At 35.2% G+C, this 27,872-nt stretch overlaps 1 protein-coding gene across 2 annotated transcripts in view; it reads left to right on the top strand.

Annotated features, from left to right (window-relative positions):
* The window catches only part of RIMS1 (regulating synaptic membrane exocytosis 1), a 461,872-nt gene that overhangs the window by 76,090 nt on the left and 357,910 nt on the right, over positions 1 to 27,872 (top strand). The window contains exon 2 of one of the 2 annotated variants that reach the window (XM_054698919.1): positions 3,118 to 3,198. The exons of the other annotated variant lie outside the window; for it this stretch is intronic. Within the exon in view, the coding sequence (XP_054554894.1) occupies positions 3,118 to 3,198 (81 nt within the window). The remainder of the gene's footprint in view (positions 1 to 3,117; positions 3,199 to 27,872) is intronic. 2 annotated transcript variants of the gene reach the window in all.

The raw sequence follows: 27,872 nt of genomic DNA on the forward strand, positions 1-27,872 counted from the left end.
GCTTTTATAATTTTTAATTCACATACTCTAAGTATCTGGAAGCATATTTAGTTCCTGTTTGGGGAGATGAAAGCCTTACCAGCCTCATCGGCAGGCTTGTGGCAATTCGAGTTTCTCCCGTGTGTACGTGCGCGGAAGAGAAGAGGCTGAGTGGGCAGTTGGCAGCCATTCATCGCATTGATTGCAGTCATTCATAAAACCCAGCAGCGCGGAGGGCGGAGTCAGGAGGAGCTTTCCCCTGAGGTGGTTGCAGAATGTCTTATTTGCATAAATCTTCAGAGTTGCTTGAGTGATGAGGGATTGCTCACTTGCAGCTTGCAGGCTATTAAGAGTTCATGTCTGATAAATCCTAGAGTAATTTAAGATCTTGCAAAGAATAGAAGGTCAAGCTCCTTGAAACTCCTAGCTTCGCAGTCCATAGTAATTCTGGGAAGTCGGTATTGTGGCAGCAATTGTGGTTTCCCTATGTCTGGCTGAAGGACTACTCCATGTATAGAGAAACACCCTGAAGAGTCACAGCATGCTGACATATCATTGCTGTGTTTATTAAAGGATTAAAGTCATATACTACAATAATTTTAATGTGTGGAAGATGGTAGAAAGTGCCACTTTCCCCTTTCCACACATTAGAACTGTCAAAAGTTATTAAGGTTTATCTCTCCGAACTGGGAAGATATGGCAGACACAAATTTTCAATTGTAATTTTAAAGAAATGTTATTCCACACAAACCAAAAATCTTATATATTTTTATGTACCTGAACTAAGTTTTTCTTATATCTAAAAGAAATTTCAGCTAAAAAGAAGTCAAATTAGGAAATGCAGGAATAGATATCACCATAGCGTAGATCCCCCTGAAATTGGTTGCATAGTTAGCAGTCTGAACCAATAGATTTTTCCTCTCAAAGCCCAGATTCAATAGGTACTTATTGTTGGTCAGAATATACAATATGAAAAATGTTTTCCTGTATTTTTAAATAACTAGAGTAATCAAGTATATTTTAAGTTAATTAAATATACATAGACTCTAAATGGTATTTTTGATTATTAATGTATTTTCATTATCCCATAAAACTTCAAGTTCAGAAATTCAGAGTTTTATTTGAACAATTCTATAACATGTGCAAAATTCCAACTATTGAAATTTTAAGCGCAAACCACTGGGTACTTGAGATTACATCAGAGTTTTCTTACAAACATGTGGTTTTCACTCAGAAGAAAAAAATATTTTGTTTAGAGACATCCCCTTAGTGCTGTGTGATCATCTATCCTTATTAGAAAAGTATCAGCTCAAAACATTTCAGGAAAACTCTTAGTGGCAGATTTGTTTTATTTCAAAACTCTGTACAGATACCTGAAACTTTAAAACGGAAATTAACTGAAGCAGAAGGTTACATATGGTTTCTCGTAGATATAATTCTTCAAACATTTTTCCAAAGTTGGTGATATTTCTGATATTTTCACAAACCAGCACATGTAGAATAAATATTCTGCATGTGCTATTTTCAGTGGAATGAGAATTGCTAAGGATTCTCCAGTGCTATGGAATTCAACTTCCTGGGCATTGTACCTTGCATAAGTTAGATTAAAATTTCAGAGTTGAGAAATCTAGTGTATTACTTCTCCCTAACTGTTACCTTCTTGAGGGTCCACTTAATCCCAATGCCTGAACAGAAGGGTTGGTGGTTCCAGTGGATGTTTTTAATTCATGTATCTTGACCATTCCATTAAGGGCTTAGCATAAAATTTTGACAAATACCACATTTCATTACCTTTATTCCAGGAGGGAAGTGTGTTGAGGCCTTGAAACAGCACCGTTTTCTTTTCTCGTCACATTACATATTGATTTCTCAGTCTTAGTTGACCTTGCTTGGAATGAGCAGTGTGTGTGTGTATGTGTGTGTGTGTGCACGTTTCTGTGCGTTGTGTCCACGTTTTCCTGTATCATTTCTTTCAGAAGTGGAGAATTTTGCCATGCAGCCTTTAACTCTGGGAAGACAGTTTACTACTGCTTCTCCATGATCCACTTCTGGAATAACATGACTGGCCTTAAGTATTAGCACTATAGTCATACCTCCAAGAAGTTTCCATGAAGGTTCAGAACCAGATTTGTATTTGAGAATTCTGGGTCTTAAGGGACATTTCCATTTATCAAATATAGGGGTCTCAGATTTGTAACAAAACTTCCCTATTGAGAGTAGTGTTTTAAAGCATTTGAAATGAAGGAATATCTGAGTCATATAAGTATAGCCTCAGATGGGGATATTTTCTAAGTTTTGCCAACAAATCTTTCCATCATTCTATAAGCCCTGTGACTTGAGGATAAGAGTAACTCCACCTGCTGCCCTTTGGAGCTACTTATATTATCCACTCTGCCTTTATTTATTCTATGATGGAGAATTTAAGGCACAAAAAACTTTTACTATTTTTTTTCACATCTTAGACATACAGACATACTTTATATATATATATATATATATATATATATATATATATACATATATATATGTATATATATATATATATATATATATATATAAGCATTTCCTTCTAACTCTTCCTCTTTTCTTATTTTGAAGGGGAATTTGAACAAGGGGAAATCTTGAGGCCTCTTACAGAAAAGACCTGTGTGGTGATGAATGGCATGGAATAAGTGTCTAAATCTTTCAGTAAAATAGATAAAGGCTGCACTGTAGATATAACAATAAAATTTATTAAAAATAGATAAAGCCATAGAAAATCCTGCCTATCTTTTAACATAATCAACGCAACAGCTGTTCTTATTTCTAATTTTTCAGATGTCTTCATATGATGAGGCCAAAGCTTTCAGTAGCATTTCTTCTGTGGGGAAAGAAAACTGCTGATAATCATTTTATTGGTACTAAGAGTAAAATCAAATACAGAGGCTAGCACAGATTTTTATCTGGGTGTAAGTGAGCTCTTGGAAGCCTGAGTCCAAGATTTTCAACTCTGAGGGCTTTTCCATGACCTCAAAGTTAATATTGAAGGGGCTTTAAAGACATTCCCTTAGACTGTTTTCAGTACCATGTTTAATTTCCAGATGTGTTCTACCCTTTTTATAATTAATAGTGCGTTGTGCTGTCTATCATGCGCCCCAGGTGTGTTGTCAGGGACATGGCGAAGCCTGCTGCCTGCAAAACACCAAGAAATGCTGAAAGCCAGCCCCACCAACCTTCACCGTGAGTATGGCATTGGTTTTATTGACTGAAAATGTCGTCTCTTATACACATCAATGGTTACAAGTTTATTATTCCCATTGCATGTGGAAGTAGATACTCTGGTGTATGTGTAATAAAAAGACTACTATTGCATTAGAAAATATTATCTGGACACATGGTTTTGTATTAAGTATCTTTTTAAAGTGATATTTCTAATGCCATATTGGAAATAGAAAACTAATTAGAGAAAATGGGACATATTCTAAAGGATCTAGAGTAGCAACAACTCTGTCTCTTATGAATCTAGAATGTATGTGGGCTAGCACCTAAGATTTGGGGGAAATAGGGAGGTGGTATGCAGTTGAATAAGGGTTGAATTTAAGGGAAATGCAAAGGTAGTCCATTATTCACTAATGCTATGTTATTTAAAGGTAACTACTTCATTTTGCTATTGTAACCTTAAGCGTAGATCCTAGCAAAGAGTTAAATGACCTACAAAAAAAGGAAGCAGGAGGTAGAGAAGAAACTAAATAAGTAAATTCTGACTTTCAAATATGAATTTTGATGAGATAAAAATGTGAAGAGTTTTAAAATTTTGCAGAGTAGCAGGATATATTCAGTCCTCTGAATAGATTATGCTCCTGCTAAGAAAAATTAAACATTTCCTTAAAATGTCTCAGTTGCAACAATACTCAGCATAACTATTACAGCCAAGTAGTTAACTAGTTGCAGAAATACCTTCATCCAAGGTTCTTAACAGAAGTCTTTGTAGAAATGTGCCCTAAGAATGATTTTCCATAGTTTTATTTAGCTATCTGAGAATTCTTTGAAATAAAACCAAAATAAAGTGAAAATTATAAAAATTCTATAAGAATAAAAGTAAAAATTTTTAACTCTTTCTATGATATTTTAACACTGGCAAAGACTGAAATTTTTTTGTTGTTGTATTTTGTATATTACACTTGTATTTTGTATTTTAAAGCACTTGTATTTTGTATATTACAAATAGCGATGTGACAAAATTATTTGTATTTTAGGATACAAAATTTTGGTAAATCTCAAAAATCTCCATAGGTGAGCTGTAGATTTAATTCAATATACATATTCCTGACTACCACATTCTACATTTAGTCGCTATTTTTAGCGGGAATAAAAATAATTTTATTTTAACTGTGGTAAGAATGACTTATAAGTACATTTAAAAAGTAAAAACTTGAAGGAAATATTCTTAATTATATTGCCATCTTTTTCTTTTTTTGGTTTTGTGTAAATGCTCTTACTGTAAAGCCATGTTCCTGTGATGGAACTTTTCTTGATAATTCATAGAAAGCCTATGTCCCTACTTCCCGTCTTATGTTCTAGGATTAGAAAACACTTATATTAAGATGCAAGAAATTTCTGGAAAAGTTATTTGAGGAATTAATATTGATTTGAAAATGTTATATTCCATTGAGTTTCCAAATCTAGTTTCCATTTTAATTGGCACCACTCATTAAAGTGTCCATTTTCATTTGGAATTATCAGATATGAAGAAGCCATTGTCATCCTTCTCAGTAAGGATTTAGATCATTTTTTCTTAGTTTGTTTTTACTTCCTGTTGACTTAAAGTTGTAGGAATATGTGGATCTTTCCCGGGTACCCCTCTTTGAGTATAGTGGCTACGAATAAGCAATTGTGGGTTCTTTGGGTCCTCCTTTCCAAAAACTCTTTGGTCAGCCTGTACATGAAAATTAAAATAGCAAATCTTTCTCTAGGTGTCTTCAAGAATTTCAAATTTGTAATTCATTATTTATTTTTACTGATTCTTAATAGAGAGTGGTGTTTGTTGATTGAGTGCTCCATAGCTACATAAATGTCTTTCTAGGTTGAGATGAAAAGGACAACAATAAATTGGTGGTAGTTATGAAGGATTTAACCTTTAAGTCAGTGTTTTTAAATTTGTAAGTCACACTCTATCACTGGGTCTAAAAATCTATAAAGGGTTGTTTTTTGTTGTTGTTGTTGATTTTGTTTTTTTTTTAAATAATAAATTTTATTTTTATATTCCCCATACAATTGCAACCCCCCCATTCTGACCCCAATCGCTCCCCTCCCCCCCAAAAAAAGTGTCTCTGGTTCATAGTTTTTTTGTTGATTTTGATTTTCACTTTCTTATAGTTATTCATTTTCCTGGTCCCTTATTTAAGTTTTCTAGATTCCTGCTATGAGTGAGACCATCCGGTATTTTTCTTTTTCTTTTTGGCTTATTTCGCTGAGCATGATCCCTTCCAGCGCCATCCATGTTGCTGCAAATTGCATGTGTTTATCTTTTTTGAATGCTGAGTAATATTCCATGGTATATATGTACCACATCTTCTTGATCCAGTCATCTGTTTTTGTTGTTGTTGACTTTGAATGGAATAGAAGAAAATAAAAAATGGAAGAATGTATCCCAGCTTAGTATTGTTGGATGAACTTAGGTTCCTATATGATAACTGGATCAAAATAAAAAAGATATGTTTTATTAATTTTTCAGTAATTTGTTTATCTATATAACTATATATGTAACTCTATTACATTTTACTCTTTCATATGTGGATCAAAATAAAAACTTTAATAATTACTACATTTAGTTGTAAGGATGCACTGATGGTATCAACAAAACTGTCTTCAATGATTCTGAGAAGTTTTAAAAAAGTAAAAGGAGTACACTAAGAGACTTTAATTGGCAGAAATGGAGTGAATGTGATATGGGAAAAAGTAAAGACAAGCAAATCAATGAAGAGAGTATTGCAGTAGCCCAGGGAGGAATGATAAGGTCTTGACCTGTTGGGATAATAAAATGTGTAGGAAGGAAATATTTCAACAGCTAAATAAGAAATGATATGGGTAGTGCTTAGTTTTTAGTTTAATATGGTTTGTAAGGATAGAGTTTAGGGAAACCATCATATTAGTGGCTTGGATGATTAAGGACCATCAACTGAGAAGCGGAAAGAATTAAATGAGCAAAACAGGTCTAGTGATAGGTAGACTGTGAAGAATTCAAATTTCATTATAAAGATTTTGTGGTACTTGAGTTTTACTCAAAGATTTAGGCCCAAAATAGTGCAGAAGAACCAGAGGCCAAAATAATAAAGGGATTCAAGAGGAATACTCAGCAGTATCAAATGGAATAGAAAAATCAATATATAATTAACAAGGACATAAGAAAAAGGTAATTCATTAAAAAATAAATTAATAAAAAAGAAAATCAATATATAATTTAAAGGATAAAAAGTCCTTTGGATTTGGCAATGTAGAGGTGATTGGTGGCACTTGCTATCGCAATTTAATATATTAGTGGAAATACTCTATTTCTATAGATTTTGAAGAGGAAAAGTGGGGTGGGTGTTTATATATCACATTTTCAAAATGCTTGATAAATTAGGGAAAGAGAGACAGAGAGACAGGAAGTAGGGTGACTGTACTTCTATTGCTTGGTGCATTCTATTTTGCAAGTCTAGATCATGTGTCAATATGCGTTATATTTTTTGATAATTGTATATATAAACTATCCAAAGATTCCCTTTCAGTTATTATTAAAATGTCACTCAATCATATTTTAAGCATGCTGCAAAAGTTGTCATCACTGAATCAAAGAAATAAACCTATCAAAATATTAGTGAGCTTGACAAACTAAATCTTATTCCTGTTATTCCTCAGTATAAGATATGTAGATAAATGAGTTTGAATTCTTGTCTGAGTATTCCCTCTCAAGTTAGGGTCTGTAGTTAGGTAATTGAAAAAGCTATAATGCTACATGATAAGTGCAACACTACAGTATGTTTAAAAAGAAAAAGATGATGTATTCTGTCTGGGGCTTACGTGTTGAGGGAATGGTTTATAGAGCATGTAGTAGTTAATGTGTATTTGAAAGATGACTGGTTCAATAGGTAGGCAAGTTAGGAGTAGTCTTATAGAAGACAATAGTTGCCCTGAAGTTCAGAACATTAGTTTATGGTGGGGTTATTTAAAGCTTGCACTCATTCTGGAAAATGAAAAAGAGAGGGAGGGTTGGGGAGATGAAGAGAGAGAAAATGGATGTGCATGTGTGTGTGTGGTTGTATTGGTGGGTAGGTGTTTATATGTGTGTGTGGGTGTACTGTGGAAAAGGAGGCAGGAAGTGGTACATCAGAATTTCTTAAAATTCACTTGTCTAATTTGGAAAAATGAAGCAACACATTTTGCCTAGTCCTTGGTTTTATGTTGAATACTGTATTTTGGAATTTGATACAATGTGAAATTTTTGTGCAATCATATATGTAAAAGTCTGTGAAAGGTGTAAAACGATGTAAAAATCTCGTCTATTAACCACTCTCAATTATTGATGGTCAAGGGAATAAGTAGAAGAGGGAGGGAGTTAAGGCAAATTTGAGAAAATTTTATATACAATATAATTAAGAGTTCAGTGATTTGTTAGATATGATAATATAGCAAAGACAGTAGATATCTCACTTTTGCACAAGAGATTAAGTAGATGTGATAAAATCAAGAAGCGAATTAGACCCTAAAGTAAGTTTAGATTTACTATTCAACTTGTACATCATTGACCAAAGAGATCTCCAATTAAATGATCCAGAAGACCATGACTGCCCATATCTCAAACTCAGTAGACTCAGATGAGATAGGCCTGTTTGAGAGCAATTTTTTATAATAACAATCATTAAGATGAATGAAATAGTGTAGGAAGAGGGTGTGGAGTTAGAAGGAAAGAATGTAAAAGGCAGGATAGAGGGTATTACCAGCACTTAAACAATGAACAGAGGAAATAAATTATGAAAGATCATATATAGATAAACTTGTTCCAGTTCTCCTGGGACTTTCCATGTTTCAGCAAAAGAATTTCTATGTTCTGAGATCCTCCCTCAATACTGGTAAACTGGCATATTGCTTTTGTGATAGTTGTTAAACTTTGGATTTAAAGATGAAAAATCCAGAAGATTGGAATAATTTACCTTTTTAACATGTATAATTTAGTGCTTTCCACAAAATTATGCAACCATCACCACTACGTAATTTCAGAACATTTTGATCATTCTATAAAAGAAATTTAATACCATTAGTAGACATACCCCTGCTCCCCTCAAAACCCAGTCCTTAATAACCACTAATCTTTATTTTGCCTCTATGGGTTTGTCTATTCTGGATATTCTTATAAATGGAATCATATAATATGTGAATGTTTGTTTTGTATCATTTAACCTGATAATAAATAGGCTCATTCTTGTTGTAGAGTGATTTGGTATTTAATTCCTAATATTTCTGAATCATATTCCATTACACACCACACACACACACGCCCCTATATATAAGGCTTTCTGTTTATACATCCATCAGTTAATAGACATTTGGATTGTATCTACTTTTTTGGATGTTATATATCAAGCTCCTTTTAACATCACTGAACATGTGTTTGAGTGGATATATGTTTTCAGTTTTCTTGAATGTAAACCTAGGAATGAAATTGCTGGGTCATGTGTGTTAACTGTATATTGACGAATTGTAAGATCTGTCAAGTTGTGTTTCAAAGTAATGCCGTCATTTTACGGTTCTACCAGCTGTGTGAGAGGATTTCACTTTTTCTACATCATTGCCAACATTGTTATTGTCAGTTATTATTATTTTTTATTATGATCACTTTTGTGTGTGTGAAGTATATGAATGACTATTTTGTTGTAGTTCTGATTTATATTTCCTTAGTGATGATGGTGAGCATATTTCATGTGCTCACTGGATATTTGTATAGCTTCTTTGGAAAAATATCTATTAAAATCTTTTGCCCATTTGTAATTGAGTTATTTGACCTGTTTTGTTGAGTTATAAGACTTCCTTATATAAAATGGATATTATATCCTTGTTAGATAAGTGATTTGAAAATATTTTCTCCCATTCGCTGCTTCATTGTTTTCTATGTGCATCTACACATTTACTTAATAAAGTGTATATATAAGTAGATAGATATTTGATCTATGTATAGATAAGATTAAGGTAATTTAAAGTATATTGCATGTACTTTGAAGTACAAGTTCTTAATTTTGATGAAGTGCAATTTATTAAATTTTCCTTTACTTGTGTTTGGTCTCATATTCTTACTAGTTTATTGTAAAATACAAATTTATGAAAATATACTCCTGTATTTTACGTGTTTTATAATTTTAGCTCTTACTTTTAGGTCTTTGATTCATGTTGAGTTAATCTTTATATATGGGGTATATTAAGGGTATGATTTCATTATTTTGCATGTGGTGTTTTTTTTAAAGATTTATTTATTTGTGCATACAAGAACTGGGGTACAGGCCAGAGGTGTGGGGGGTGAGAGGATTCACCAGAGACAGAGTGGGGAGCAGAACGGGCAGATTGATTGAAATACACTGCTGAGGGGAGGACTGGGTGAGTCAGGAGAGATCTGCTGCTCCATGTGGGTAGCTCCCTGGTCAGGTATTGAACTCATGCTGCAGTGGCTGTGGATAGCTTCATAGCTTGCGTCTTAATCCCTTGTACCACCAGGGAGGCCCACATGTGGTGTTTTAGTGGATGTTCGTTATTAGGTTTGGGTAGTTCTCTTCCATTTCTCATTTGTTGAGTACTCATGTCATGAAAGGGTGTTAAAAATAACTTTTCTGCCTCCATTGATGGGTTAATGTTATTTTTTGTTCTTTATTCTATTAATAGGGTATGTTGCTTTGATTGATTTTCTTTTTTTTTTTTTTTAAAGATTTATTTATTTATTTATGCAAGCACTGGGTACAGCAGAAGTGCGGGAGGGTGAGAGAATTCACCAGAGCCAGAGGGGAGAGCAGAGCAGGCAGAAGGACCGAAGTACACTGCTGAGGGGAGCAGCGGGCGGCAAGAGAGGTCTGCGCGCCATGCGGGACCCTCCTCTGGTGGTCGGGGAGCAGCCGGGGATCGAACCGGTGCTGCACAGGCTGCGGGCAGCTTCGCAACCCAGCACTCAACCACTGCGCCATCGGGGAGGCCCGTGATTGATTTTCATATATTGAACCATTGTTACCTTCCTGAGACAAATATCATATGGTTATTCATTTTATATGTTGCTTTATTTGATTAACTAATATTTTTGATGGTTTTGCACATGTATTTATAAGAGACATTAGTCTATAATTTTCTTGTGCTATCTCTGACTTTTTTTGATGTGAGGGTAATAGTGGTTTATAGAAATTTTTAAAGCATTCCCTGCTCTTATATTTTGGAAGAGTTTGTGAAGTATTACTGTAAATGTTTCTTCAAATATTTGATAGAATTCATCAGTACAGTCATCATTCATTTTTTCTTGGTGATGTTTTTTAATTAATTTCTATCTTGTTTGAACACATGTAGTGGTTCTATATGAACATGTATGCATGTTTTGGTAATTGTATCATATGGAATCCCTACATTTTCAGAAAATCTCATATTCAGATGTCAATTCTATATAGCTGTATCATGCATGATTTGGGGTTATTGATATCTTTTATTTCTATTTCCTAGGAAAATAACCCTGTGTGTGTGCACACACATTCTCTTGCATGCATATATTGGTATTTACAACCAATTTCATCATATAAAATTTTCCAGCCTTACCCCAGAGTTTGGGGTTCTGAGAAATCAAAGAGCCAAGCAGACAAAAATATTTAAAAGACCTTATAAGTTCTATAAAAGTGATGAGATTCTTTTATTTTGGTTCCTGTTTACCTGTAGAAAAATTGAGAAACTTGCTCTGATACGGTGTTTAGTTTTGTCTACTTTTCTTTTGCTTTGTTGATGAGTTATTTTTGTATCCTGTAATTATCAATTTTATTCATTGAACCAAAATGGAATATAGGTTCCAGGTAAAAATTCAAATAATGTAGTCCCAGGAGTTTATTTGGCTAGTCTCTCTTCCTCTTTACTTCATCTTTTCTAGAAATGATCTTTCTGTGAAATATTAATTCATAGCATTGACTGGATCATCTTGCGTACAATCTGCATTGAGATTTTTGACATGGGCATGTGGGTCTCTGTATTATACACACCCTTCTTTTCCCCTTCTTCACAGTTTCAGATGAGTCAGCCTTGAATTGACAGGGAGATTGCATCCACAATTTTCTTTTAATAGGCATACTTTTGTAGATCTCAAGTCCATGGCTTATTTTCACCAACTACAATCTTTGTTCATATTTAATTGTAATGTAGGGACTTCCCTGGTGGACCAGGGGTTAAGTCTCAGCACTTTCACTGCAATGGCCTGAGTTCAGTCCCCAGCCAGGGACCTAACCGTCACATGGTGAAGAAGACCTATCTACTCTCGCCCAGTGCACCCCTCAGCAGTGTATATCAGTAACTCTCCCTGTTCTGCTCCACACTGTATCTTTGGTGAACCCTCTCACCCTCATGTCACTGGCCTATACTCCAGTTCTTCTATGCAAAAATAAATAAATAAAATCTTTAAAAAAATTGAAATGTGGGTAATTCTAAGGACCAACATATATGGGACCAGAATGAAGTAAATCGTATGAGTATCATAACTTATATTAAACCTAATTTAAATTAGTTAAACTTGAGCACTAAAAATGTAATTGAGAAAAATAGATATTAAATTTTCCCATAGCACTTGTAAAATATACATATATCTTCATGCATGAAAATTTAATTTCTCCCTGAAAGTTACATATCTGCCATCAAAATTATATTAAATAACAAATGAAACAAAGGTATATCCTTGGTAAATTGTTAGATGGAAGCCCTTGCCACTATGTCTCTATACATTTAACTCTGTATGCCAGAGATGCTCTTCAGACTGTGTGTTCTAATGCTCAGAGCTCTATGTCTTGATGTAGCAGCAATGACAAAAGTACCATGGATGCCTACTGGACATCCCATAGGCAGACTATCTCCAATTCAGACACACTTCCCACATTGATACAGTGAATCTTCTCAAAAGCTTGTGAGAAGTCCTGTGAGTACCAGAATCTAGCCTGACTTTTGTTTTTCCTGATCTTATACTCTGTCCTCCCTGAATCACAAGCTGTTCTCTTGCTCTCTTTTAATTAATTTTATTTATTTATGCATACAAGAACTGATATCTAGGCCATTGGTACAGGGGGTGGGGAATGGGGGTAAGAGGATTCACCAGAGACAGAGTGGAGAGCAGACCAGGTGGATCTACTGAAATACATTGCTAAGGGGAGCAGCAGGTGAGACAAGAAGATCTGCTGTGCCATGTGGTTTAGCTCCCTGACTGGGGATCACCACCTTTGGTGGTGATAGTGCTGGACTTAATCCCTAAGCTACCAAGGGGGCCCTGGTATTCTCTACCTTGGTTCTGTTGATTTTCTATTCAGTCTTTTCCAAATTCTTCTGAATTCAGATATCAGCACAAGTTTCATCTACTTCTTCCGTAAAAACTTGTTAAATAAGCTTTGGATGAGAAAGTGGTGCTGAGTAGAAGGGAAGTGAACTTCTTCAACTGGCGGAAGAATACGTAGTGGGGGAAGCAGTTTACTGCTGATTTTGTGAGAGTCAAGTTTTTTATTCTCCCTCCAACAAAATGTGTTGGGCTGTACTGTTGCAGAACCCAGGTACCTGATATAAGGTGAACAAAGCAGAGTCCCTGTCCTTGTAGAACTTAGAGTGTGGGAGAAGATCTCAACAACAAAGTTAAATGATAAAAGTATTCATTTCTAACAGGAATCTAACTTAAATGCAGTGACAGAGAGTCACACGGGAAGCCGTTAAGAGGCGAGCTCACAAAGTCTCTGAGAGGAGATGGTACTTAAGAAGAGATTTCATCATTGAGAAGCTGACCTTGTAAAGCACCAGGGGAAGAGAATTGCAAGCAGGGAGGATGATCTCTGCCATGGTCCTTACATGGTTCTTATCAGAAGTGTGTTTGGGGAAGTAAAAGAAAGTAAGAGAAAAGTCCTGAGGAGGAAGACAATGGATGTGAGTGATGAGCTAAGCCAAGGTTATATCTTAGAGCCTTTTATGTCTTTGGATTTTATGAAAGGTGGTTGAGAAAGCCTTGAAGGTCAAATAAGTTTGGTTCATTGTGGTAAATGGGTGGCAGAGGATAAAAGGATATTTAGGATGCAATTTAGGTGGTATAGGCAAAACATAATGTTGGCTTGGATGCTGTTGGTGGCAATAAACAAAGAGCAAGTGGAATTCAGTCATGAAATTTTGGAAATAATGAAAGAGAAATGGAGCTTCTGTTGTGTACTAAAGGAGAAGAACTCCAAGTCATGTGTGCAATCTCTGATATCCTCAACAGTTCTTCTGTTATTTGAATACATGATGTATAGATACATGTTTTCTCATAAAGTCTTAAGGATCCTATTTTTTACACAAATATAACTTAAATGATGTATATAAAGAAGAAATTTAGAAATCTCAATTTTATTATTATAGGTAGATATGATAGAACTTCAGATATTAAAGGTAAAATATGAATATTAAAATGAGATAAAAATTAAAATGATTAGATCTTGTCATTTTATTTTGTTTTTTTAAAGATTTATTTATTTATGCATACAATAGCTGGGGTACAGGCCAGAGATGCAGGGGTGGGGGTAAGAGGATTCACCAGAGACAGAGTGGAGAGCAGAACAGGCAGACTGACTGAAATACAATGCTGAGGGGAGCAGCGGGCAAGACAGGAGAGGTCTGCTGTGCCATGTGTGTTGCTCCCTGGCTGGCAGGGGATCGAACTTGTGCTGCAGAGGCTGTGGATTGCTTCATATTGCAGTGCTTAACCCCTTTGCCACCAGGGAGGCCCAATCTTGTCATTTTAAACATATTTTTTATGATTTTTTTAAAAGTGTAGTCTGTTAGCATAGAATAATAATTTTGTAATGTTTGGATATACTAGCAGAAACAAATATTTAAAAATATGTATTAGCTAAAAATATTGTTCCTTTTAAAAGATGTCTAAGTTGCTAGGTAAGATTCAACCAAGAAGAAAGGGAATGTGTTTTCATATGCAGGAAATCATTTTGCTGTCTATTTTTTTATGCATTAGGTATTATTCAGAAACAGCAGAATATTCTGTACTTTTTTTAGCCAAGAGTTAATATCAAGATACAACTTTTATTTTTTTTAAAAATTATATACAATAAGAGCTGTTCAATGTTATAATCTATAGTTTTATTACCACCTGTAGTAGGGTCATACTGAGCAAGTGATAATAGGAAAATAATGATCCAACTTAAAAAATAAATGTTTTTGTCTTTTAGAATAAAGTCTGTACAATCAGTAACTTCAAATGAGAACACTGGGAATGCTGACATTTCCAATTCAAGGTTATAATTAGAAAGTGACAGAATTTTAAAAATGTATGGCTTTTATATTATTCATTCTCTTTACATGATTGCCGGTTTATTCATTCTATGCCAGTTCACAGACTTACAAAACCCTTTTTTTTCTGCTGTAACTATTTTGAGATAATATTGTGTTTATTTCTGAATGCTCAGAAGAGAATAACTTTTTTAGGTATTAAAAGAGTTTAGTTCAGTGAGAGTAGAGCTTTTGTAGCTTTATATATAGCAAGATGTCTTGTGGAACTTCGCTAGTTATTAATTACTTTCACCAAGTCTCTTGTTGCCTGAACTAGGGCCTCTATAATGATGCTGAGTATTTCCTATGTTGGTGACCAGACTTGAGAGCATCTTGTTTCTTCTATTTATTCTGTGTCCTTTGTTCCTGTGGATAAGAGGGGGTTTTAAACAAATGCAGGTCATTACCCCTTCCCCCCTTTAGAGCATCTGCTTTGAATCTTTCTCTTTATTACCTTGCTGATTCTATCAGGGAGTTTAAAGATAATTTTCTCCTTAAGCCTAAGGCCAGCTCCAAGCAGCCAGCTTAATATTTATTTATGCTTTCAGCTTTCTTGGGTCAATCTCTGACCAAATTATATCTGTCCATAGGAAGAAATAATTCTTTTGAGAAAGATGTCCTGAAGAAATGAAGGTTATACAAGAAAACTTTATACAGAAAACTTTTCATTGAATTCATTTAATGGCAGTTTTCTCCAAACCACACAATGGACAACAGTTGAGCTTTCCTTTTGTGTACACTTGGCCTACATCTGACAAAGAGAGGAATTAATATTGGTATATTCTTCTGGGTAGATATCTGGGAATGGAATTACTGGTTTGTATGGCAGATCTATTTTTAATCTTTTGAGAAAACTCCATACTGTTTTCCATTGCGTCTAGACCAGTGTAAATTACTACAGTGTAAGAGGGTTCCTTTATCTCCATATCCTCGTCAGCACTTGTTTCTGTACATCTTTTCGTATTTATTACTATTTCTTATTCAAAAGAGTTGTGGGAAAGGCATTGGGACATTTCAAAAAACAATACAGCTCACTTAACACTTGCTCATCTTGATCAAGTGCTCCTTACAGTGCATGTAATAAATTAGGAAATGTATGTATGGAAAATTTACCCACCCTATCCTGACCTACTCTCCTGATTTAAAGCCACAGGCATGCATTTATGACAAATCCACAGCCAATATTATTCTCAATGGTGAAAAGGTGAAAATCTTTCCTTTAAGATCAGGAATAAGACAAGGATGTCCACTCTTACCACTGCTTTTCAATATAATACTGGAAGTCCTAGCCAGAGCAATAAGACAAGAGAAAGACATACAAGGAATCCAAATAGAGAAAGAAGGAGTAAAACTATCACTATTTGCAGATAATATTATAATACACATACTAAAAACGCCACAGAAAAATTAATCAAAATAATCAACCAGTTTAGTAAAGTAGCAGGATACAAAATCAGCACACAAAAATCAGTAGCCTTCCTATATGCAAACAAGCACTCTAAAGAAGAAGAAATCAAGAAAGCCATCCCTTTTATAATTGAAGCAAAAAAAAAATCAAATACTTGCAAATAAGCCTAACAAAAGAGGGGAAGGACCTATACAAAGAAAATTATAAAACATTGTTAAAAGAAATAGAAGAAGACACAAAGAAATGGAAAGACATCCTCTGCTCATGGAGTGGAAGAATTAACATTATCAAAATGGCTGTCCTACCAAAGCAATTTACAGGTTCAATATCATTCCAATAAAAATCTCAATAACGTTCTTCAAATAAATAGAACACATATTGATGAAATTCATATGGAGCCAAAAAAAAAAAAAAAAAAACCCAAACAAAAAAAACCCTCGAATAGCCAAAGCTCTCCTGACTCTAAAGGAGGAGAATAAAGATATCACAACCCCAGACTTCAACTATACTAAAAGCCATAATAATTAAAACAGTATGGTACTGGAACAAAAAACAGACACACAGACCAATGGAATTGAATAGAAAACACAGAAATAAAGCCACATTTATATGGACAACATATATGACAATTCTTTGGCAGGGGAGCAAAGAATATGCAGTGGGATAAGGACAGTTTGTTCAATAAATGGAGCTGGGAAAACTGGACCACCACATGCAAAAGAATAAAACTAGACTACAGCCCCATACCATGCACAAAAACCAACTCAAAGTGGATAAAAGAATTGAATATAAGACCTGAAACCATAGAAGAAAATACAGGTAAAACACTAGATGACAAACATCTCAGTAACTTTTTAAAAGACTCATCCCCCAAAGCAAAGAAAGTTATGGAAAAGACAGTGAGATTACATCAAACTAAAAAGCTTCTGTACAGCAAAGGAGACATTAACCAAAATAAAGAGACACCCTACTGATTGGGAGAAAATTTTTGTACTCCATATTACTGAAAAGGGAATGATTACAAAGATCTACAAAGAACTCACATGACTCAACAAAAACAAAGTAAACAATCCAGTCAAAAGATTGGCAAAAGAGCTAAAAAGACATTGCTCAAAGGAGGAAATGCAAATGGCCAACAGGTATATGAAAAAAATGTTCAACATCATTTATAATTAGGGAAATGCACATTAAAATCACAATGAGATACCACCTTACATCAGTGACAATGGCACAAATTAAAAAAAAAAAAAACTAGCAACAACAAATATTGGTGAGGATATGGAGAAAAAGGAACTCTCCCACAATGCTGGTGGGAGTGCAAACTAGTCCAACCACTATGTAAAGCCGTGTGGAAGTTCCTCAGACAACTGAAAATGGAGCTAACAAATGACCCAGCAATTCCACTCCTAGGGATCTACCTAGAGGACACAAAAACATTAATTCAAAAGGATATCTGCACCCCTATGTTTATTGCAGCACTATTTACAATAGGTAGGATATGGAAAAAACCCAAATGCCCAAAAATAGATGACTGGATCAAGAAGATGTGGTACATATACACGATGGAATATTACTCAGCAATCAAAAAAGATAAACTCATGCCATTCACAGCAACATGGATGGAGCTGGAAGGGATCATGCTCAGTGAAATAAGCCAGAAAGAAAAAAGAAAAATATCAGAGGGTTTCACTCATAGGAGGTGTATAGGGGAAACAAATAAGAGATCAGGAAAAAATATAATAATTAATAAAAAAACAAAATTAACAGGCAACTATGAATAAGAGGCATTATGCAGGGGATGGGGGGAGGGAGAGGGATCAAAATGGGAGGGAAGAGCACAAGGGACTATGGTGAAGGTCTATATGTGAATTGGTGGTGTGAATTTTATGGGGACTATACCCAAGGCGAGAAAGCAAATATTGTACAAAAATGAACAATGATGTAAAATATAAGTTAATTAAGTAAAAAAAGCAAACCACTGGCATGTATCACTGAGATGCTCAGTGAAAAATGAAGATTAGCTAGGAGTGTAGTAATTCTGAAAATCAAAATTAATGTGACTAAATATTGAACTGGAGCTTTCTTCCAATTTTCACGGGTAGAGAGGATGCAAAGAGAAATAAATATTGGCAATATTATTGTTAGAAGTCACTGTGCCTCAGGCCTCAGCCTGGTTACTCTGTGAATCACTATTTCCTCTGCTGTTCTACAGTCTTTTGTTCAGGATGAGAACGGTTTCCCTGTGCCAAGAAAATAGATGTTGTGCAAAAAACAGGAAGCTTATAGCCAAAGGAGAATCTGTACCCACTAGCTACTTTGGCACTAATATAAGAAGGAAAATCTTAATAAAATGAAACAATCCTATCCAAGGCCTGGGGCAAACTATGTAGTGAATTCATGACAATTTAGTGAAAAATGATTTTGCTAAATAAATGCATATGCTAATCTATTATGTATACAACAAATATTAAGCATTGTGAATGTATCTAGGCTATTTTTAATGACTTTAGATGGCATTACTAGTAATATACAGTTGAGGTCATTGAGCAGCCAAATTCAGAAATGACATGCTGAAGCAGAACTTTTAAGTCTTTTTAACTCCAAGTAATGTTAAGAAAGATTAAAAAAAAAAAAAGAAAAATTGCCATCAATTGTAAGTGAAACATATATGTAACATATTTTGGCATTTACTCATTCATTTGTACTTAACTATTCAACAGATGTTGAGACTTATCAAAACTATTAGAGACATGTGGCTTAATTAAATTGACAGAAAAGCAAGGAGATCATTACAAAAGAGCTATGTAAGAGCTTACCATGAAAGTACAGAGAAATCTAACTCAAAAGGAGGCTCAGGAAAACACATTAAAATTAGTAATACTTGACATTATATTCTATCTGGTTATATTCTATCTGATTTTTTTGTAGTTATTTAAAAAATATTGAGCACCATCTATGTTGTGAATACTGTACTAAATTTAAAGATGAGAGAAGGAAGCCCTGTAAAATAAACTAGGTATAGGAACTGTCCTTGTAGTTTGTAACTTACAGAAAATAAGGGATGGATGGGCCAGTGAATGAGTTAATAGATGGATAAATTGGTGGCAATGTAGGTATATCTTACAATGCAAATAAAATTGCAAAAGTTAATTGCTTTTTAAAAATTTATATTGAGGGGCCTCCCTGGTGGTGCAAGGGTTAAAATGCAACCTATGATGCTATCCACAGCCACTGCAGCACAAGTTCAATCCCCGGCCAGGGAGCCACCCAAATGGTGCAGCAGACCTCTCCTGACTCTCCCACTGCTCCCCTCAGCAGTGTACTCAATCTGCCTGTTCTGTTCCCCACTCTGTCTCTGGTGAATCCTCTCACCCCCCGTGCCTCAGGCCTGTACCCCAGCTTTTGTATGTATAAATAAATAAATCTTTAAAAAATTACATTGAATTTCCAGAAGGGGGGAACATATACTATACATACCATATATATATATATATATATATATATATATATATATATCTGCATAGTGTATGTGTATATATATATATATATAAAATTGTGGCTGGGGTGGTATAGAGTCAGGAAAAAGATACAGAAGGAAATAAAGAGCTTTGGTTTTTCTTCAAGAATCAGATGGAATTAGATAAAAATGAAATATTAGGATATTCAAGACAAAGAATACAACATGGGTAAAAGTTCAGAAGTGAAAATAGAACATTGAAGAAAATAGAGCATTGAGTATGTGAACTGGGATATTTGGCAAAAGATTGGAAGGTTGAGACCATTTTATAAATGCTCTTATAATCCAGCCTTGGAAAACTGGTCTTACACTGAAGTAAGACATGAAAGTATCTGAGCATGGAGCTATTCAGTGAAAGCCTTTTTTTCAGGATGATGAATTTGTCAGAAGTATGCATGATGGATGATAATAGGGCATTAATGGAGAGAAAGAGACCAATAAGTAGATGACTAAAATAGACCAGACAGTTAATAATAGTAAGGATCAGGAAAGTGGTTATAGAAAAATGGATGAGAAAGGCATCTCTAGGCATAGAAAGGAGATTGGTGACAAGTGAATGTGTTAGAGAAGAGAACAGGGAAGAGCAAAGACTCCAAAAATGTCTAAGAATTGGAACCTGGGTATTTCCTTATGAAAGTTAATGAAAAATTATGGTTCTAGAAAAGGTATCTAACTCTAGGAAATTTTACAGGCTTCAAAATGTGCACTTCTATTCTGATGCCTTACGGAGCACCATAGAAAAGATGATTCTGTGGAACAGTAGAAAGAGCTTCTCAAAGAGAGAACATACATCTGAAACCCCTTATCAACCTAAGTTATACATAAGTTAGATCAGAGGAATGTCTAATTTTATCATTTTGTTGGTTTTCTAACAACTTTGGTGACAGTAACTACATGTTATACACTGTTTTATTGGAGGCACTTTACCTGCATATGACCCTTACAAAACTTTATAAAATAACATTGTTCTCTTCATTTTGCACATGAGGAAACTGAGCTACAAATTATTTGCATATTCACACACACCCACTAATAGTGAAGCTAGGTATTCTTACCCCAGAGCCAGTGCTCTATCTGTCCTCAGAGGTAGTCACTACTGTAAATCCCCTTTAATGGTCCAGGTGGGAATCTATTGAGGGACCTCTTTTTACTCAATCCTGGACTGTGTGCTAAAGGGATTAGAGGATAAGAATACTCTATAACTCTTGATTCAAAGAATTCACTCCAGTTGGGAATCTTACGGTTATATTAGGTGAGTAAGTCACATTCTCTGTTGTATTCATCCCAAGTGGGACTAAATTCATGAAGATTATAAAATGTGATAGACTCAGGAAAATGTACAAAACTTCTATCATGCCTTTCTGCATTTGAATTTCCTTATGTATGAAATAAGCAGTCTTTTATTTGTTTCACTTCCAGAATGTGGAGTTCTTATATTTAAAAATGATCTCCTTCAATACTTTTTGAAACTATACTCTCATCTTTGTCAATGAATTTTATGCTGACTTGGCACTTGTTTTCTTGGGTTGCCTAAATTGATACTCCAAAAAAAAAATGTGTCAGCTTAAAAAAGTTTCTTTTTGTATCATGTCTCCCCCCCCCAACCAATGTTCACTTTTTGAGGGTAAAGAATATGTTTTATGAATGTCCTTGTCTGCTACAATGTGTAATACTATACCATATCAATTTAATGTGTTATAAATTGCTTTTAAAAAATTTGAACTATAATTTTATTTGATTTCAGTTTATTCTGAATAGATTCTGTGATCCCCTAAACTGAGCTAATAAACATTAAGAAGCAGAAACTGAAGAATCAGAGAGGAAACTTTCTGATGCAACTTTCTTCATTTTGTCCCTTTGATTTTTCTAACTCTGCATTTCTATTAAATGCCAGAGAGCTCTTTCCACCATCTGTTATCTTTTAAAGCATTAAAGTATTAAAATAGTTGAGCTAGTCCTTTGCAGTCTCATGTGCTATAATAACTCAGGGGGTAGTCTTGAGCCATGTTTATGAGCAAAGTTCAAACTGGAAAAAGTGTGAGTTTGAATTATATTTCTTTCTGTGTGTGTGTGTGTATTTGCATAAATATACCACTTATATATTTTTCACAATTAATGGAATCTTAGTTCAACAAAATGGAATCTTAGTTACCACTGTGTCTGTATATGCCTGGCACAATGGCTAATACAGTGCCCAGTGCAGTACCTATAGGAACTATTAGGTTCTTTGGTCTGAGTAAAACAGAACTGAGCTCTGATCTGAATCGCCTTCCACATTAACACACACACACACACACACACAGAGTCACATACTTGCATTCTTCTTCACCTTCTCTCTTCTATTTATGCTAATTCCTTTCTCCCAGTCATCCATGCAGGAAACCCCTGAGTCATTTCCAGCTCCTCCTTTCTTTGAGCTTCCTACATGTAATCAGTTGCCATGTCCTGTCAATTCTAATTCTGAATTGTCGCTCACATCTGTTCCTTCTCTCAGTTCTCACTGTCATCTAGAGGCATGCTTTTATTTATTGCTACTGCATACAGTCGGGAGGGTGAGAGAATTGTACACTGCTGAGGGGAGCACAGGTCTGCGCGCCATGTGGGACCCGCCTCCGGTCCGGGGATCGAACCGCTGCGCCGCAGAGGTCGCCGGCAGCTTCGCAACCCAGCGCTCAACCGCTCTCACTGCCATCATCTTATTTCAGATTCTCTTTCCCTTTTCCTTGGAAGTGGAAACCTAACAGACTTTTTTGTCTCCTGTTCTTTGATTAGTCTAACCTGTCAACCCAGCTTTGGCCAGAGCAGCTGCCCTCTTAGAGGTCATCAGGCAAAATAGCCCTGAATAAATTAGTGACCCTGCACTCTCCAGCACCTGGTTGTTTTTCCTACCATGTTCCTCCCTGACAGCTGTTTGACAAAACCATGTTAGTCCCTACACATTAAAGAGGCCCTGCAATCCTTTCTGAACCTGGAGCATTTGGCCCTGCTGGTTTCAGTATCAGTTTCTCTCACTCTCCCCACTTTCATGTCTCTGTTCAAATACAATATTTTCCCAAAACTTGCCTGACCACCCTATTCTGATTTCTTCCTCTCTTGAATTTTGGTTAAATCTATCTCTACCTCTTATTTGTGTTTGTGTCTTAGATCTGTTATCAGCTTTGAGCTCTATTTTAGTTCTTTATTATTTTCCTGATTCTTGCAGAAGAGGGTCAAAAATTTTCAAGTGGAATTAGATGACAAAATGAAACCAGCTATACCGCTCCTGCACATGCACTTTTGTGCCTGCTCGCTCGTTCACTCACTCTCTCTCTCTATCATTTACATATTACACTTGAAGGCTAAGCTATACAACAAAACGATCAGAACAAAAGAGCTTTTGTTGTTATCCATGTGAACCTTTTTATTTTTCCTTTCAACACAGACATAGAAATTGTTTTTTTTTTTCTTTTTATGAAATTCGAAATTATAAAACTAGTCCAGCAAATTCTGTTAAAGGTAAATAAATTGCTGGACATGGGTTCAAGAAGAGTAAAGTTACAAAATACAGAGCAAGAAAAAGAACACTTTTATTTTGTGTTCCCCGCACCCCCCAGGCTTATTTTAAATGTTTGGAGAGGAACTAGTTTATATTTTCCTGCACAAATTTTATGTTTATTTACTAAACAAAATTTGGGGGCAGTAAATTATATACAAATTTTAAGTACATATGTGAAACTACTGTTTAAAAAAACAAGCTATATCTGTATGATAGTCTTCTTTAAATCCTATTAAATGGTTTTACACTCTGATCCAAAAATATATTCTGGCTTGCTATTTCCTATCAGGTTAAGCCTAAAATCCAATGTTTAGATTTCCTGGCATTTTCTTACCTTTATTAATTTCTTTTTTTTAAAGATTTATTTATGCATACAAGAGCTGGGACACAGGTCAGAGATGCAAGGGATGAGAGGATTCATCAGAGACCGAGTGGGGAACAGAACAGCAGAATAACTGAAATACACTGCTGAGGGGAGCAGTGGGCGAATCAGAAGAACTCTGCTGTGCCATGTGGGTTGCTCCCTGGCCAGCCGGGGATTGAACTCATGCTGCAGAGGCTGCAGATTGCCTCACAGTGCAGTGCTTAACCCCTTGGGCCACCAGGGAGACCCTCACCTTTATTAATTTCTATTATTATTTTCTTGCTCATAGGTTTCTTCTGCATGCTTTTTAAAACATTCCAACAGTCACAAGAGATTAATTTTATATTTTGGTTGATTGATTATAAATTGCTGCTTTAGCAGTTGTAATCGGAATGTATTAGAGAGGAGACTCCATTCATTATATAACATTGGAATTCTGCAATATGTTTATATCTCAGCTTGAGAAAAGGGCAAAAGGGCTTGAGAAACATCTTTTTGTTCTGTAAGTGTAAGTAATGCTTGGATGAGAGAGAGAGGCACAAAGGAATAGAGAGAGGCACAAAGGAAAATGGGAGGTAAAGGTTGTAAATGTGCCCGGAAGGGCTCAAAGCCAATGTTAACAGAATGATATTCGAGAGAATGGAGAGAGAAAAATATACAAGCTAGATTGCTGAAGTTACATCATAAGTAATAAGGTGTGTTTCTATCTTGACACAGAAGCAGCAGATGTTTATATGCCTAGAAAGACACATGGAATCCACAGTGAGAATGCTAGGAATTTTATCTAGTAATTTTGTATTTACAAAGACCTTACCATATTCATCCTCAGTCACTTTGTTCCCCAAAGAGGAAGATATTATCTGCTACTTCTTTGCTATGAGAAAACTGGTCATTAGTGAAGGATGGACTTATTACTCAGAACTCTGGCTCTAGGTGCCCCTTTTATTTCATAGCACCAGGGTGAGTAGGACACTTTGTAAGTTGAGGTGGTAGGTAGCAAGTTTTCACTGCCCCTCTCTCTTTCTCTCTCTCTCATAATCATCTCTGTCTTTTCTATCATAGTCATTATCTGTCTACCATGTATCTATTCATATATGCATATGTATGGTGACTAAGGTGATTTGAAATGTATGCAAGAGATGTCCTGTGACTACCACATATTTGTTCACAAAGCCATCTTCACCCTTCCTCATATAACCACTTTTATGCTCCACCAACACGGGCTTACGGTTCACTAAAATTCAGTGGTTTGCTTAGCTTATGAGACCTGATGTAAGTTTTCATTTTATAAGCTGTCTGTTTATCAGAGGTACTGTTAAAATTATATAGACTTTAATTAGGTATAGATATATTTTATTAAAACAAAGGTATAAGTACTCTAAACTCACTACTTCCTAATTATTTTGCTACATGGGACTATACTTGCTCTAGAGTTTTTCCACACACATTGTATCTGCATAATAAAAGCTCTATCTGATGGAAATACTTTTACCAACTCCATGTTTAAGTGACATCCTTTGTTATTTGAGACTGTCCTGTAGGGATAGTGACACCATGGAATTTGACAAACTCTGTAAGTGAATACTTTATAAAATTGTGTTTTTTTGGAGAAATAGTAGTGCATTTATCAGCACAGCACTGTAAACACATGCCAGTTCTATCCCCTGCCTGTACAGATGCTCTCTGCTCTGATTGGAATGCGCCTCACACATTGTTACACACATGCACAGTGTCCATCCAATAAGCAACTGTAAGTCACTTCAATTGGTGTCACTTTTTGGAAGGTCTTCTTAGACCTTCCAAATAGAATGTACTCTTCTCCTTTGATAGTTCTGTAATTCTTATATCTTTATTTTAGCTGATGTTATTACATTTAATATCATTACTTTAACAAATATAAATTTGAATTTCTAATAAATATATTTTAATGTAAGTGTGTCATTTGCAATATTGAGGGTATACTTGTACTAAAAACTTATTTATCAGTCAACATACATTCATCTTCAACGAGATGTCCTATACTTTCTCTGGTGACCCTAACTACTACAGTTAGACTTTTTTAAATGTTTCAGCTTCCTAAGTAAAGAGGTACTAGCTTCCCCCTCCATGGTGTCCAAATGTTCAACAAATAAAATAGCTCACAGCAAAAAGCTTTTTAAAAAACAGTATATGAACTCTTCTCTTATCTTTATACTTATCTTGCATACATTCTTATATATCTCTGTATATATATCTCTTGTATAAATCAGGAGTCATTTTTAAGAAATGTGAAATGACATAAGGTTTGAAATGTCAAGATTTGATAGGATTCATAGTGTATGTTAATATTTATAGCATGGTGAGAAAAAGTAAAAATAGGTAACTTTAGATGCAAGGTGAAAAATGGTTTAGAAAGTGAAGATAGTGAAAGTAGGCCAACCAGGTAAGAGGTTAAGGCAATAGTGTGTGAACCAAGGGACTAAGTGTCTTATAATAGAGAGGAGCACATGGATACAAATCAAAGTATAAAGAGAGAACCACTCAACACTGGATATAAATAAAGAGAAAATCAAGATTACTGCAGTTGTTTTCAGTTAATAGTGATGACATTGACTGAGAGAGAAATTTAAGATTTGTCTCACATTAAGTTTAGTAAGAATAATTGAGGAGTTCAGTTAGGGACATGTTAAATTTGATGTGCTGTGCCAGGAATAATATGAAAAATATTTAGCCATCAGTACAGTATGGGCATTGACAACTAAAATGTGATACCAAATAAATGGAATGACAACAGCTAACAAATAACTAACAGATTAAAGATTTGTTAGGGTACATAGGGATCATCCAGTACCTCTCTAGTTCCTAGAAGCTTGGCAAATAATCAAATAAACATATGAATGATTGATAAGAGAAAGCCTGAAGAAGTTTAATAATAATGTATGCCTTCTAGAAAAATGTGAGGGACTCATTATGACTAATTGCCCACATGGTTTCAGAGACTATGTTAAGTATCTTAATTAAGACATAAAGACTTTGTAGTTGGGGTTATAAAGGGTAGGTAAGTTAGGGAGGTTACTGGGGAAGCCATAGTAGGAAAAAAACATGCAGATTAAGCTCTGTCTTCTTTTTTATTGTTTTTTTATTTTATACATTTTTTCCATCATTTTTCATCTTTGCACAATTTATGCGTTTTCATCTTGGTGATAGTCCCCATACAATTCCCACCCCCTTGTTTTGATCCTACTCCTCCCCCTCCCCCCATAGTGTGTCTCTGGTTTATAGTTGCTTGTTGATTTTGCCTTTTATTTTATTATAATTAGGTTTTTTCCTGGTCCCTTATTTAGGTTTACTAAATATCTGCTATGAGTGAGACCATCCGATATTTTTCTTTTTCTTTCTAGCTTATGTCGCTGAGCATGATCCTTTCCAGCTCCATCCATGTTGCTGCAAATTGCATGAGTTTACTCAGCACTCAGAATTGGATGAAATTTTGAACCAATTAGCTATTGTAAATAGTGCTACTATAAACATAGGGGTGCAGGTACCCTTTTGAATTAATGTTTCTGTGTCCTTTGGGTAAATACCTAGGAGTGGAATTGCTGGATCATATGGAAGCTCCATCTTTAGCAGGTTGAGGAATCTCCACACAGCTCTCCATAGTGGTTGGACCAGTTTGCACTCCCACCAGAAGTGCAGGAGAGTTCCTTTTTCTCCACATCCTTGCCAATGTTTATTGTTGCTAGCTTTTTTTTTTTAAATATGTGCCATTCTCACTGGTGTAAGATGGTATTTCATTGTAGTTTAAGCTCTGTCTTCTTCACTGAAAGGAGATAAGATTAGGTCTTCCCCATACAAGTACTTACAAAAGCTTACATGTAAATATCTTAATAGCAATCTCCACTTAATCTTCTCAATCTTTGCCAAATAGAAATACTTTGGGGTGACATTATATGATATTTGCTTCCCTACACAATAATGCAATGCTTGCCATTCAGTAGTGATGCCTATTAGGGGATCCAACTATGGTCCAGTGCTCAGGAGAGATTGTGGGGTGGAAGATTAAGAGTATTTTTGACCCAAAAGTAAGGTTGATGTTTTGGGAATAAATGAGATCATCTGTAGAAAATTTAAAGAAGAGTATAAATGATGGACCAGTTGAGTAGGTTAATATTTAAAGAACTGGCAGAAGAAGTAAATATAGTTTTAAAAAGAGAGAGAGGAAGAGGGATTAGATTTTGTATATGACAGACATGATGGATTCCCTTATTGACAGTTCAAATTCTTCATATTTTTTTCTTATGAACCAGTTGTTATATTAGAAAATGAGGAGCTTCTGTAAAATACCAACCACCACAGAGATTAGGAGGCTAGACCTTTTTTTTTCTATGGTAAAGCTAACCCTTACTGGACTCGTTGGTTGACTAGGGATAGAGTGTCATTATTACTCCAGGAGGATTTGTTAGGGCTGAAAACAAAGATATTCAGATAGGGTGGAGAGCCTGTTTATTAGACAGGGACTCTGCTGATTGCTTCAGCAGCCTCTCTGGCTCAGTCTGTGACAAGA

The sequence above is a fragment of the Talpa occidentalis genome, unplaced genomic scaffold, assembly GCF_014898055.3.
Source record: "Talpa occidentalis isolate TD23 unplaced genomic scaffold, MPIMG_talOcc4v2.1 talOcc4.2, whole genome shotgun sequence".
Taxonomy (NCBI): domain Eukaryota; kingdom Metazoa; phylum Chordata; class Mammalia; order Eulipotyphla; family Talpidae; genus Talpa; species Talpa occidentalis.